Raw genomic sequence first — 13,167 nt, 5'->3', positions numbered from 1 at the left:
AAGAAGTACCGGGGAAAAGAGGTAAACAACGAGCCTGGTATTGTAAAAACTAGAATTCCGAGGTACACAAACGTGGTGTAATTGTACAACAGGAATACTCATAGTTTGAGAGGAAATGTGCACGCTTTACAGGAATGCGCGCTGCGGATCCAGACAGATGTTGACATGTAGGCTGCGGTAAAACTTTATGAGCGGGACAGACCTATTTGTTCTGAAAACAGCCAAAACCAATAATATCATTGCTAGCGTATGTTTAGTTATTGATATTACATCGCTATCTGTGACGTGTGTGTTTCTATATCTTACATGTTTGTTTGTCCTCCTACTTCATTTAAGCTCCGTCTGAGCTGCTGCACTTTACCAAGTCTGGACTTGCTGTCGAGAGCGAGAGCGAGAGAGAGACTCTTACCATCTTCCTGTTATCAATGTGAGCCACAGGGTGAGCTAATAACCACCTGTAGCCACACTATGGGTGTGTGGGCAGTGGCAGGACAACTAATTGCAATGGGTGTAATTTTTGTTGTGTGTGTAGATGGCGCAAGAAGAGCCGCTGTATGATTTCCCGGAGCCCATCCAGTCGTCAGAGCGGAAGGTGCTGGGGCATCAACAGGGACGGGGCTCCCTGAGAAGCGTCAGTGTACTGGATCGTCTCCTGCTCACGGTTCCTGTCTGGCTGCAGCTCTCCATCAACGCTGCCACCGCCCTGCACATACTGCAGAGGGAGCCTCCTGGGGTCAGAGCCGCACACACACACCATATGTCCACATACGTGTAGGCCAAAAGCCTTCTCTTTCCATGTCCTACACGCTCACACATGCACTCAGTAATCCCTCGTCCTCCTGCAGACCTTCCTGGTGCGGAAGTCTCGCACGTCCAAGAGAAATGTGCTGTGTGTTCGCTTGGCGGATGACAGTGTGCCATCCTTTGTTCAACAATTTGGCATCAGAGAGGAACAATCCAGCAAAAGTATGACAACTCCCATGAGTTTTATATTGTGATTTCTGTGTCTGACCCATCAAGACTGTATCTGCCTTCTTTGGTAAACAAATATGTAGTCGTACCTGTGTGCTCATATGTCAGGTTTTTGTCCGATTGCACTAGCTAGTTGCAATACTTAGATTGAATTGCATGAAATAAGACTGTTTTGCTTTGGTTACGCAAACAATGCAACTTTGTATTTTCCTCACCTGCAGCTCTGGCCCTGGAGACTTCAGCCACCAGCTTTCCAGATCTCCCAAGATTAATTTCCTTCTACTGTGTCAGCAGGTACTATCTCGCCTTCCTCATTCTCATTTTGCTCAGCTGTTCACCATTTGTTTTTTATTTGTCACTTCCTATTCAATATGTTATCAGCAGTTTTTCCTCTTTCGTCACCGTTAATATTTGTTGATCTGCAAGAGCAAATGTCGGTGTTAATGTTGTATATTGTCTGTGTGTCAGAGATGTATTACGCTTCCCTTTGGAGCTTCCTGAAGCCATTGCAAAGGCGACATCCCACAAAGAGCTTGAGTCCATCTCACATATGGGAATAGGTTAGTGAACACAACTCCTTGTTTACATGCACATTATTATCAAAACCTCCGAGCTGCGAAGTAATAAACATATTACATACTTTTGTTAATTGAAGGACGAATGAGTCGAAAGACTAAAGTGGTTAAAATAAAGTTTCATTGACGAATTATAAAACAATCAACAGTATATTGCCTCCGCCATGAAATTTACTCTTTGATACTTCAGGATGACATCATTCTTAGAGGATGATTTCAAATCATTTTTGCACAACGAAAGATGAGATTTTTATTATTATTGACCAATTAGGCATAAATTATATTTTATAGAATTTTGGAATTCCCACCTAAACGTCCGTGGGCCTCGGGAGGCCCCAAAGTCCCAGAAAGACAAGGAGAAGAAGCCAGACGCAGTAACCTCAGTCCCGCCCGCTGCCGCCCCCCAGACAGACTCAGACAACCAGCTCAAGACGGGAAATAATTCCGACACTGACAAACGAGCAGGTTCAAATCCCACCCTGTTCCATGAGTTCTGTCCAATCACGACACGCAGCCCCCGAGAGCTTGACTATGGCTCCGGCCGTGGCGCTCTCGTTTTCATCAACCCCCTCTTCCTGCAGTCCCAGCATTCTTTGTCCAGACGCCGCATGTTCAGCCGCAGCCTTAAGGTTCGGATTTCCACAGAGTCTTCAAGCCTGCTTTCGCCCCCACTTGCTCGTCCACCGCCACCACCGTTAATGCCCAAAACCAAAGGAAAATGTAAGGCCCAGAAACAGGGGAAAGGAACCGCCCATCCCAGTAAAGGTCTGGTACAAGCTGAAAACCCAGTTGAAGACACTCAGATTGATCTCACAGCTCAGGACACTCAGGGTCAAATACCGATGGAACCAGGCCAAAGTGAAGCTGGAGTCAACGTAATGGAGAATCTTCCACACGATTCAGAGTACATGCAGCCCACTCCAATGACCAGCTTCTCCAATTTGCCATCACTCTGTCCTTCCCTCTCCCCATGTGTTTCCCTCATGGCACCTCCCCTTTTCCCCAAAGTATCTCTGTCCCTCTCTCCTTATGACTCTCCCGTGGCTTCTCCCTCTCTTTCCCCTTATCAATCCCCATGTCTCTCTCCATATGACTCGCCCAGCGCTTCCCCTTCACTTTCACCATACCAGTCCCCGTCTCCTTCTCGAAAGGTCTCCTTCTCCCTCTCCCCCTTCACCTCTCCATCCCTCCTTCAGCTGGCAGAGCAGGCCTATCACACACCTTCTACTCCTTCAAGACCAGATCAGCAAAGCTCACAGAGAGAGGCAGAGGAGGGAGGAGCAGGTGCGGAAGTAATTAAGGAGGATGACGACACAAAAGAGGACCCTCACAAAAAGAGGGAAGAGGAGGAAAGGGGTCTGGTTTTACAGAGGAACGCTGCTTCTATAAATGACACAGACAGCTGCAGTTTCTTCAGTAGTCTTGAGGGAGCAGCAGAGACTCCACCTTACTCCCCCCACAAACAGGACAATGGTACAAGCCTCTAGTGAACACACATTTTAGACTGGAACCGATTTAGGTGCACTGTGTAGAGTTACATGTGAATGTGGTTACAGCATCTCAGGGTCTCACCATGGAATAAGCTTTGGAATAAAGCAAAGCTTTGAATTAAATAAGTTTTTCAAAACCAACACTTGTCACGATACTGGTTGTTTGTCGTTTTAACTGCAAATTATGGGCACTTTTTATTCTGCTCTATTGCCAAAACGTTTGACCGTTCTGCAAACTGACACGAAGCCATTAGTTTCCTTTATCAGTATTTTTGGAATTGTGGTTGTCGATTCTTCCTTTGATGGAAACCAACAGGTGCTTTCTACTGTGTTCAGTTTCTGACTGGTTTTAACAACTCACTCCTCTCTGCAGACATGTCGACATACAGACTTCAACCAAGGATGTGCATTAGGGGGATTTCTAATGTTATTAAAATATATTGAAAGTCGATCTGAGATTGTGAATGAATTTCATAATAACGAATGAACGACTGTCTAACGGTTCTGGTAGAAAAATAAAATATTAGCAAACAAATTTGATTTGTGCAGATGTAACGGGGCATTTGTAGGTACAGCGCTTCCTTAGGCCTTCCAGACACATCAATATTGTATACAGTCAAGTAATCAGTCATGACTTAAGTTCAAGTATTATTCTGCCTTTCTGTCAAAATTAAGCTGTTATGGCAGCTTGTTAACAACCTTAACCTTTCAATTAATCATGGCTAGACAAATAATGATCATAATGAACATGTTAAGGTTTGAAGCCACATTCTGACCTTGCAATGATAAGAAAGTTAAAAATGATCCACAGTCCCTTAGATACATGTTTATACCCAGGAGCCATTTTTATTGTCAGGCAGCATTGGTTAACTGGTCAGTTCTCAATACTTCTAATTGGAAGAATATGTCCTAAATGCTTTCAAAAGAGTGGTCAAATCATTTATTTTTATATTTGATTGTGATAAAGACAGCACCTGACATTGTATCTGAGTCATGTCCAGAAAAACTGGCATCTTTGGAAGATCTTATTATGGCTTAACAGTATAGTATGAAACTTACATTTCGTCTCTTGAGAAGTGTCTAACAGGATTTGGAGCACAGTTGTGCGTTTCTTTTTTAAAAACATCCATTAATAATTAATTTGCGTTCACATACAAAACACCTAATTTCCGTTGGTATTGTTGAAGCAGCTCATCCATCAACACCAGCAGGGAGCATCTCTTTTGCACAGCTTCAAAAGGTCGGCCTCCAGCTGCTCTGGGTCGTCTTGGAAGCGCTCGGTGAAGGAGCGAATCAAACCTGCCGGGCTGGCTTCGTAGACAGCCAGCTCTACGCTGTCCCCTGAAAACCATACAGAGTCTGGCTCAAACTACATAAATATCCACAATCAGTCTGTAACTCCAAATGTTGAACAGTAAAATGTTTTTAAATGCCATTTTCAAAATGTGAATTCTTATTTTGATTAGTTAGAAAGAATTATCAAGTATTACAAACAAGTGTAATCTGTTTTAACGAACCCCCATAGCAGGTATAGCCACAGGTACATACCACTGACTCTGGTGTTGGCCTGGACAAACATCTTACGAGCGTCCTTCCTCAGCAATACTGTGTCACGGAGACGCACAAAGTTGTGAGCACCGCTGTCGTCGACTGTAGAGTAGCGGTCATAGAGAGCTCTGCCTCCTTCCACGTCGGCGGTTGACTTTAAGACCTACATAAAGGGTGGATTCCCGTTAGCAACATATTGGGTGTAGAGAATTAATCTGATTATTATAGAGAGAAACAATTAATGAAAAGAAAAAAAACAAAAAGGAAAAAAAAAAAACATGCATCACTCAAAAGACCTATAAGAGAGCTAATGCACCCCTGTCTCTTGCAGGCTTATAGTGCAATCAAGCTGATCAACCTGATCTACATTATATTGATTTCATCTAGCAATATATTTTTTTCAGGATTTGTTGTACTTTCTTTAATCCGTTGTACTTTATACACTGTTATATAGAATGTGCCGTCTGAATTGTATGTCAAAACTCATAATTAACCAAAACATACCTGCAGTTTACAGAGGAACCTGTGGATGGCGTTCTTCCCCACAGTGTGGATCTTGCTTCTGTCCAGTGTGATTCGAGCATCAGGCTTGCCCTCTGGACACGTCACTTCTTCCAGGCCCACCAGGCCCTCCCCAGCCTCCAGCAGAACACGCAGGATCACGAAACGCGCCTGCATGTGGGCCTTTAGAGATCGAGACATGCGACACACTGTTTACACCTCCTCCTGACACTCCTCTAAACAGAGACGGACTTTGTGTAAACTGAATTATGAAACAACACAGACCCTTTAAACTGGGCCAGTCAGGTTGTAAGAAACACAAGCTTAACGGTCTGTACATTGACTTGTCTTGTAAACACGGTACACATCTCTGAAGATCGATATAAATTAAAGTTGAGTATGTATGCATGTATAAAAGCTATGATTAATTATTACAGGTTTCAAATCAGTCCAAGTAGGGAGTATGGAGAAAAGCAACTCGTCAAGCAGACAGATTACCTGTCTCCAGCTCTTGCTCTCAGCTGTGTAGAACTCCAGGCCCAACAGTCCAGCTTGGACCATGCCGAGCCAGTTGACGTACACCACGTCCTCGGCATCCTGGCCCTCGTGGCCAAAAATGCTGGAACATACATACAGACAATGTTTAACATGCTAGTCTCCTTCACAGCCATCAGCCACAAATCACCTATGACCCGTCTGAAAGCAGATTTAACTCTTGAGGTGATTAAACCAGAGATGGGGAAACAAGAACCGCTGATCAGAGTCAGTTCAAATCAACAGGAACTATTTAATCAAAGAAAAAAAACTAAAAAGAGCTAGAGTCAGAGTGGGGGAAAGTATAAGTGCAAGTCAATACAATAAAGTTGTATTATGCGTGTCCCTTAATTCATTATTTACCAGACTTCCTTAATGGATAATAATGCAGTGGAATCTGACAAACAATATCATCATCTCACAATCTGATCCACATCCACTAATAATTGTTTGGTGATGTGAACTCAAAAAGGCTTCGAGGTTCAACTTTTTTTAAACTCTTTCAAACTACCGCCTGCAGATGCACCATGAAATAAACATAATCTCCAATATTCTAGAAATTCAGTTTCATCAGAACGACCAATCAGATCAGGAGTGATAAAGATAATTATTCTTTGATCCTACAGGTCTTAAACTTCATACCGATGTTAACTATTCAAACTGAGATTACCCATTAGGCGCAATAACCATTTTATTGCAACTGCATTAACAAACAGAGCTGTCTTGTGTACAAAGAGTCAGTGTTATAAAAGAAGGACATAGGTCTTATTATCAGCTAAGGTTGACTTGAAGGTGTGGCAAATTTGAATGAATGGGGAAAATCAATTTTTCAAAGAAATTAGTGACAGCCCAAGAAATGGTAGCTTGGAGTAACAAATCACGATTTAGATTCTCACATAGAGTCAACTGTGTGAAACCGAATGAAAGAGGAAATATAACAGAGTGTCTCGCTCTGTAAGCGTCGTCGCTACTGTATAGCGATGTTAAATACAGAGACTTAAAATGAGTGAAACACCTAACGTACCTGAGGACTTGCTTGATGAGACACAGATAGAGTCCGACACACTCAGCGCGACATTCTTCATAAGAGGAAGCAATCGTGGAGAATTTACTGTCCCACGTCTCGCTGCCGCGATACCAACTGGAAACCTAAAAAAAAAAAAAAAAAAAAAAAAAAAAAAAAAAAAAAAAAAAAAAAAAAAAAAAAAAAAAGAGAAATTTAAACATTCACACCGTCAACTACTTTGTCCTTTTTTTAACCAACTGAACACAGAGTTAAAAGTTGGTGTCCACACAAACTAAAACTCACCAGCTCTCCAGTCTCTGGGTTGGTCACCTTACTCTGGTCAAAATTGAATTTACCCAGGTCATCCTATGGAGATGACGGTGAGCAAAGAAAACTTAAATCAGTTTTTATTTCCTCACCGATGATTCTTTAGTCAGAAAATTAAAAACATTTCAACAGGGTGAGATCAATATGTTTGACTGACCTGGACAAACAGCTTGCCACTTCCATGGCCCAACAGCTCATGAAGTCCAACCTGCACCTCGAATGATGGGCCCTTCCACTTGATAAACAAATCCTAGCACACACACGACATGTAGAATTACAGGAGTGTGTGAGGGAGACAAGAGCTGCTGTGTGAGAACCAGGAAGCTGCATGCATTACCTTGTCCTCCTCCTCCAGGAAGGTCTGTTTTTCTTTTTGTGTATTATAGGCTACAGCCAGCACATTTCCTAGCGACACATTTTTAAAGCCCTCCGACTGTCTGATGTCATCATCTACACACAATGACAGAGACATTGTTATTAAGTATAATACTGACAGACTTAAACCAACATTATTATTTGCCATAGCGCTTAGTGTAAAACTACATCAGCGTACATACAGTTGGGGATGTTGATGCCAGCTGGTATTCCACTGCCAGCAAAGGTGAGAACATCCAGCGAAGTGAAGTCGGGTTTTAGGAATGTGTCCTTCTCAAACTCCCTCGGCCAAGGCAGCTCAGGGAGTAAGACTTCTGCTGAGCTCACCAGTTTGGCAAAACGCTCACTCATCGCCTTGTTCACTACCGCTATGAAACCTAGAGTGAATAGATATAAAAAACAATTTGACTAATCGTGAAGTAATATAAACCCTCCTGTTATTTGAATTCTTTATAAAAACAGATACAAACACTTTCACACATAAGCACTTATTTTAAATGTTAGCAAAGTACATCAATAGCAACATAAATACTACCCTAATAAATAGTGTAATTATTGAACAATCTTCTTTATACTATGTCCCTCTAAAATGAATCATTGCTTGGATTAAAACATGATTTACATATTATCCACTTTAGTTAAAAGCTGCGTGTATTTACTTCAGTAACTATTTTAAAAGTAGCTCAACCCCAATAGACGAGTTCCACAAAGTTCCTTTTAGCCCATTGTTGTGATTTAAAACCGCACTGAACCAAATCAGAATTTATTTTTATCTCATTCACAGCACTGCAGTCTCTCTATTCTACTGCCTGACCAGTCACTCACTCTAGCTTTGCCGTCTGCTTCCCAACTCATTTAAAAAAAAAAGGGTGACTAACTTTCCTTTGAATGTAATCAAACAAAGAGAAATGCTTTCCCCTTCATTTTAGAGCAACACTAGAGTACGTTCTTGTCTTATGAATGAAGCGATAAGATAAGATTCATTGTTCCGAGGGAAATTAAGTCTTTGACATACAGTGGAATATCTGCTCGGTCCACGACTTTGTGCAGTGGCGCTGTGTGTGCTTGGCCAATCAGCGACGGTCGTCTAGACTCTGGTCCCTGCGGTCAAAATGCAGCGTGTTCCTCAAAAGGTTCCTAATCTCTGGGAAACGTTCCTGCTGCTAATGTTAATTTCCCCTAAATAGTCTTCAGCTCTGCACTACAGCAAAGAAACCCGGAGAGGCCCATGATCACAGTTTGCATGTCAATGAACACATGGAGCTCACTGCTCCTGATCACCATGCCAGTTACCTTCAAACTCTCCTCTGGAGCCGAATGGGTCTCTGTAGCTCTCTATGAAACCTAAATAACTGGGGGGGGGGGGGGGGGGGGGGGGGGGAGGAGAGAATTACTACATGATGAAAGCAGTCAGTATTCAACAGCCACATTGGAATGGGGGGGGGGGGGGGGGGGGAGAATTACTACATGATGAAAGCAGTCAGTATTCAACAGCCACATTGGAAGCCTTTACAACAGCCACAAAGTTTAAAGAGTCAGTTTGGACCAGACAAGAGAAAACACAGCAAGTTACCTCTTTTTATAAATGATAAATTATGGTTTGAAATCATAAGTAAGGAGATCATTTTGTATTAATTTGATGTTTTTAGAGTTCACTGGGCTCACCTCTCAACAATTGGTCCCTTGTCTTTGATCCAGTAGCGAGAGCCTTCTTTATGGGCTTCAACTGAGCCAAAGGTGAAACTGCGACTGTACTCTTCCAGCATCTTTCTCTGGTTCTCATTGGCAGCGTAGCCCTGTGGAAAGTATTTGGAAACAGAGGAAGAATTACAACCGGCACTGTGGCAGGAAGGTTATTTTTAGGCTCAAAATCCTTAAGTCACTTCTAAAGAAATCTATGAAACTTCATTTCAAATCTTCACATCCATGAAATTTGTCATTTAACCCATCCCAAGCATTGTGGGAGCAGTGGGCTGCTGTAAAGCCAACTTGGGGTTCAGCGTCGAGCTCAAGGACACTTCGCTGCTGTATCAACTTTATATTTGGGAGATTCTCTTAACAGCTAAAACACAGCCAAAAAAATTGACCAGTCTGCACTGTAACCCTCACCTGTGCTTGTTGGAGGTAAGAACAGACTTTCTCCATGAGAGGAGCATAGTCTCCTCTCTTCACAGTGAACTCTTTGTCTTCAAACTTGAAGCTGCCGCAGCGTGACTCGCATTCCCCCTCCACTGCGCAGTCTGTGAAGCAGTAGTGTACATGTCATTTCTTTAACCGTCAGTGTAGCATATGTAACAATTATTGCATAAAAATAAAAAAATCTCCCCACATTAATTGGTTGTTAATCACAAATCAAATAGTTTCAGTTCACAAGCAGGAATTTGTCTCGCAGAGTCGACATGAGATACATAATACATCCCGTCACAAGTGCAATATAGTAAAAGATTGTTGTAAATGTTTATCAATCTTATTGTAGTCCTCATGTAAGACTGTAGTTCTGACCTTTCTGCACAGACGAGGCTAGGCGCACCTCATAGCAGGCTTTCCCTTCATTGTCCCTCTTAAACAGCCGGGTGTTGTAAGCAGACAGTTTCTAGAGATAAACCACAAGAACACAGCTAAGAATAAGCCAAACTAGACTGAGACACACAGGGAGTGATAAAAGACACAGAAACAGGATGAACCATTGAAATTGAGGGCAGAGGTGAAAGAAGATTAAGGAAAACGTAAATGGAGTGTAACAAGAAAGGAACGAGGAGTCAGAATGGATTACAGAAGAAAAGAAAGTTCAGGTTATTCCAAAAGATCAGGGATACAACAACGGAAATAAATATTACTCACTTTAGAGTCAAGAAACCTCTGGGCCAGCTCAGCATCCTCCAGACTGCAGTTTCCTGAGAAGTAGGTGGTAATGCCCTAAAGAGAAGAACAGAAAAAATACGTAATGAGCCATGCATTTTTTCATCGGTGCCACAGTGCCAAGTCACCTGAAGAACTCACAGGAAGTTTGGGTTCAGAGGGAGAAAGGCTTTTTTGCAAACAATCTAAACATACCAAACTGTAGACCATTTGACATTTTGCTACCATCTACTTTTATATTAAATGTACCAGAGTTTATGATGCAGATTGAGAACCGTAATCTTAACATGTATCAAATCCTTCATGTCCTGACAACACAATTGAGGTTTCATTAAATACTACAGGACAAAATAGTTTATAGTCACAACTGAAATGAACTCTGTATTAAATAATAAATGATCCCACCTTGTCACCCAACCCCAGCTGTTTCTGTCTGTCTTCCAGGGAGTAGAGGAGACACGAGCAGCTGTCCCACAGAGCCTCCATCTCAGTGGGCTGGTCCTGGAATGCCTGGCTGGCCTTCACCAGAGCAGTCAGCTTGTCCTGGGTGGACAGACGTAGACAGCTTAAACTATGTCACAGCAGTTAGACAAGTGATACATCAAACTTTAATTAATTGCATTAGAGTGTACAGGTGTTCCCTTTATTGTCTTCAATGCCCATTAAAAAAAACACTGTTTGCAAATTAGCTGAACTGGATTTTTACCTTGGGTAGATTTGGGATGAACTTGGTGTCTCCAAAAGACTTGTAGTTCCCCATGTTGGCATAAAGACCAGCTGCATACACCAAGAATGCCTTACAACATCAACCAAGAAAAAAAAAAATAATAATTTGTATCGCATAATCAACATCTTTACACAGGTTTGCATTTGTATGTGGGTGAAAGAGTCACGACAGCTGTGTACCTGGTACTCCTCAGAGCTGAGTCCAGTTGCCGTTGCGACCTGTTCCAGCTGTGCAGGAGTCTGCTTCCTGAAGATTCTCTGCAGCAAGACAAAGATATCTGCAGACTCTGGGGATGTCTGCAACAGCACTGCCAGACCACCATACCTATCAGAGCAAAAGGTTCACAAGATTTCAATTGTTAAGTCATTGTTCTTTAAAACAGGTCAGAACTTGATAATTTCATTAGTACTTGACCTTGCAACATCCTGTGATTAGTAACGTACCAAGCTGCCTGTGACAGGTAGTGGGCGTACATCTTCTCCTGAGGTGAAAGCAAACGGAAGGCCTCGCTGCAGTCAAGAGCAGCTACAGCAATCTTATTTGGGAGGTAGTACTGGGAGTCCACCATCTTAAGTCTGAGGTTTAACACTGACGACGAGGAACTGAATTAAGGGAGGAACGGAAGTGGGGAAAGAGAAAAGGGATAAGCGGGAGAGATGAGGTAGGAAAAGTGAGTAAGGGAAGTGTAAATGGGATGAGAAAGAAAGGTGGAAGACAAATAAATGAGGCAGAGAGCAGGGATACAGAGATAAAAGAAGAAAAAAAAAATCAATTTAGAACAAACATCATTGGCTTTTTAAAATTTACATAAAGTATTTTCCCACCTGTGAAACAGATTGTGTACTGTACAAACACATGTATAGTAAAAACGGTAAACTTTACTTTAAAGTTATACAATATGCAGCTTGTGTTGCCAAGTATAACTATTGTATAAAGGATACAAGTTATGGTAAAAATCTACTTCTTACTGTTAATTCTACCAAATACTCGAACAGCTGACCTATCAAACAAGGCTGCCACAATTTAACTGTTGGTAACATTTCTTTACAATTGTTTAGTCTATGAAATGTTGTGATTAACAATCACAGTTTAACAGCTAAACCAAGGGTAAATCTTTAAATTGCTTGTTTTGTCCAAAATTAAATAATCCAATAATATTCAATTAAAAATAACTTCCCCCTCATTGTTTAAACGTTATCAACATGATTGACATTGAAGCCTGTATTTAAAATAAATAGTACAGTGTGGACTGGTAGCTGAAGAGGAGCCACTGCCGAGATGCCCTAAAGCAAGGCACCACACCCCCAAAGTGCTCACCAGCTGTATATTAGCTGCCCACTTGCTCCTTATACTAGAATAGGTTAAATGCTGAAGAAACATTTCATTGTGAAATGTGCCCTTTACATGTGCGACAGTTCATTTTGATGTCACGTTATATTCCAATTTATGTTTCACTTTCAATTAATACCAATACCTACAAATAATAAACCGAGGCGCCAACATTCTGAATCACTCGCATCTTTAAATTCTCCATTAAAGCAGCTTACTAACCACACAATCGCTTATTTTTAAGAAAACAATGATACGTTAATGGTAATACGTTTAGTATTCAGGCTACAGCAAACGGCTAACTCAACGCTGACGTTACCGTTAGCTCCTCGCGCGAAAGCTAAGTCAGCTACTGATCGCTACTAGCATTTAAACTTGCTGCCACAACTGCTGTAAGCAAAGCAGTACGCCCAAATATTACACAAACAATTTATACGCATGAAGAGCATCTAAACCGCTCACTTCGAGAGGTTTAACGGTGAGTACTCAATAGCTCATTACCTTCTTTTCTTCTATAGCTCCGTCAAATTGCAGTCTCACGTTCGGCTGTATACTTCCTGTATTTATCCAACATAAGACCCGCCCCTCAACCAATCACAGGTTGTACAATTTGATTGATGGTAAAACCAACCAATTACAAAGTACCTGCACCAGACTTTTCGCTGCGCTTCAAATAGTAATTATCTTGCCACGGGTACGCATGAAAAACACGTTGTCCTGTCCCAAAAAAAGCAGTAGACAGTAAAAACAAACAAAAGAATACAAATAATACATTCACGTAGTTTTAAATAATTACTCATAATGCCTCAAGCTGCTGACACAGGACGAGGTGGCCGAGTGGTTAAGGCGATGGACTGCTAATCCATTGTGCTCTGCACGCGTGGGTTCGAATCCCATCCTCGTCGGAGATCTTTTCCATAGTCG

At 41.9% G+C, this 13,167-nt stretch overlaps 1 protein-coding gene across 1 annotated transcript; it reads right to left on the bottom strand.

The window, feature by feature from the left end:
* Positions 1 to 3,865: 3,865 nt before the first annotated feature.
* Positions 3,866 to 12,780, bottom strand: dpp3 (dipeptidyl-peptidase 3). Its single transcript, XM_079234808.1, has 19 exons — positions 12,745 to 12,780; positions 11,358 to 11,516; positions 11,094 to 11,238; positions 10,894 to 10,983; positions 10,593 to 10,730; positions 10,170 to 10,244; positions 9,831 to 9,921; positions 9,438 to 9,568; positions 8,994 to 9,124; positions 8,622 to 8,680; positions 7,511 to 7,705; positions 7,291 to 7,403; positions 7,111 to 7,203; positions 6,930 to 6,992; positions 6,645 to 6,769; positions 5,585 to 5,705; positions 5,090 to 5,269; positions 4,586 to 4,748; positions 3,866 to 4,378 (listed from the first exon to the last, which is right to left on the bottom strand). Exons 2-19 carry the CDS (start codon positions 11,480 to 11,482, stop codon positions 4,236 to 4,238), a joined length of 2,181 nt encoding a protein of 726 aa, XP_079090934.1. The 5' UTR covers positions 11,483 to 11,516; positions 12,745 to 12,780; the 3' UTR covers positions 3,866 to 4,235.
* Between the last annotated feature and the right edge of the window lie 387 nt (positions 12,781 to 13,167).

This window comes from Taurulus bubalis, assembly GCF_910589615.1.
Source record: "Taurulus bubalis genome assembly, chromosome: 2".
In the NCBI taxonomy this organism is placed as follows: Eukaryota; Metazoa; Chordata; class Actinopteri; order Perciformes; family Cottidae; genus Taurulus; species Taurulus bubalis.
The sequence above is the reverse complement of the archived record's forward strand: the minus strand, read 5'-3'. Positions and strand labels throughout refer to the sequence as shown.

Excerpts from the sequence above, each read along its gene's own strand:
- dpp3 (XM_079234808.1), bottom strand. The coding sequence starts at position 11,482 with ATGGTGGACTCCCAGTACTACCTCCCAAATAAGATTGCTGTAGCTGCT. Across the intron at positions 10,731-10,893 it reads TCATCCCAAATCTACCCAAG|GACAAGCTGACTGCTCTGGT; the intron begins GTAAAAATCCAG and ends CTGTCCACCCAG. Across the intron at positions 7,706-8,621 it reads CTCCAGAGGAGAGTTTGAAG|GTTTCATAGCGGTAGTGAAC; the intron begins GTAACTGGCATG and ends TATTCACTCTAG.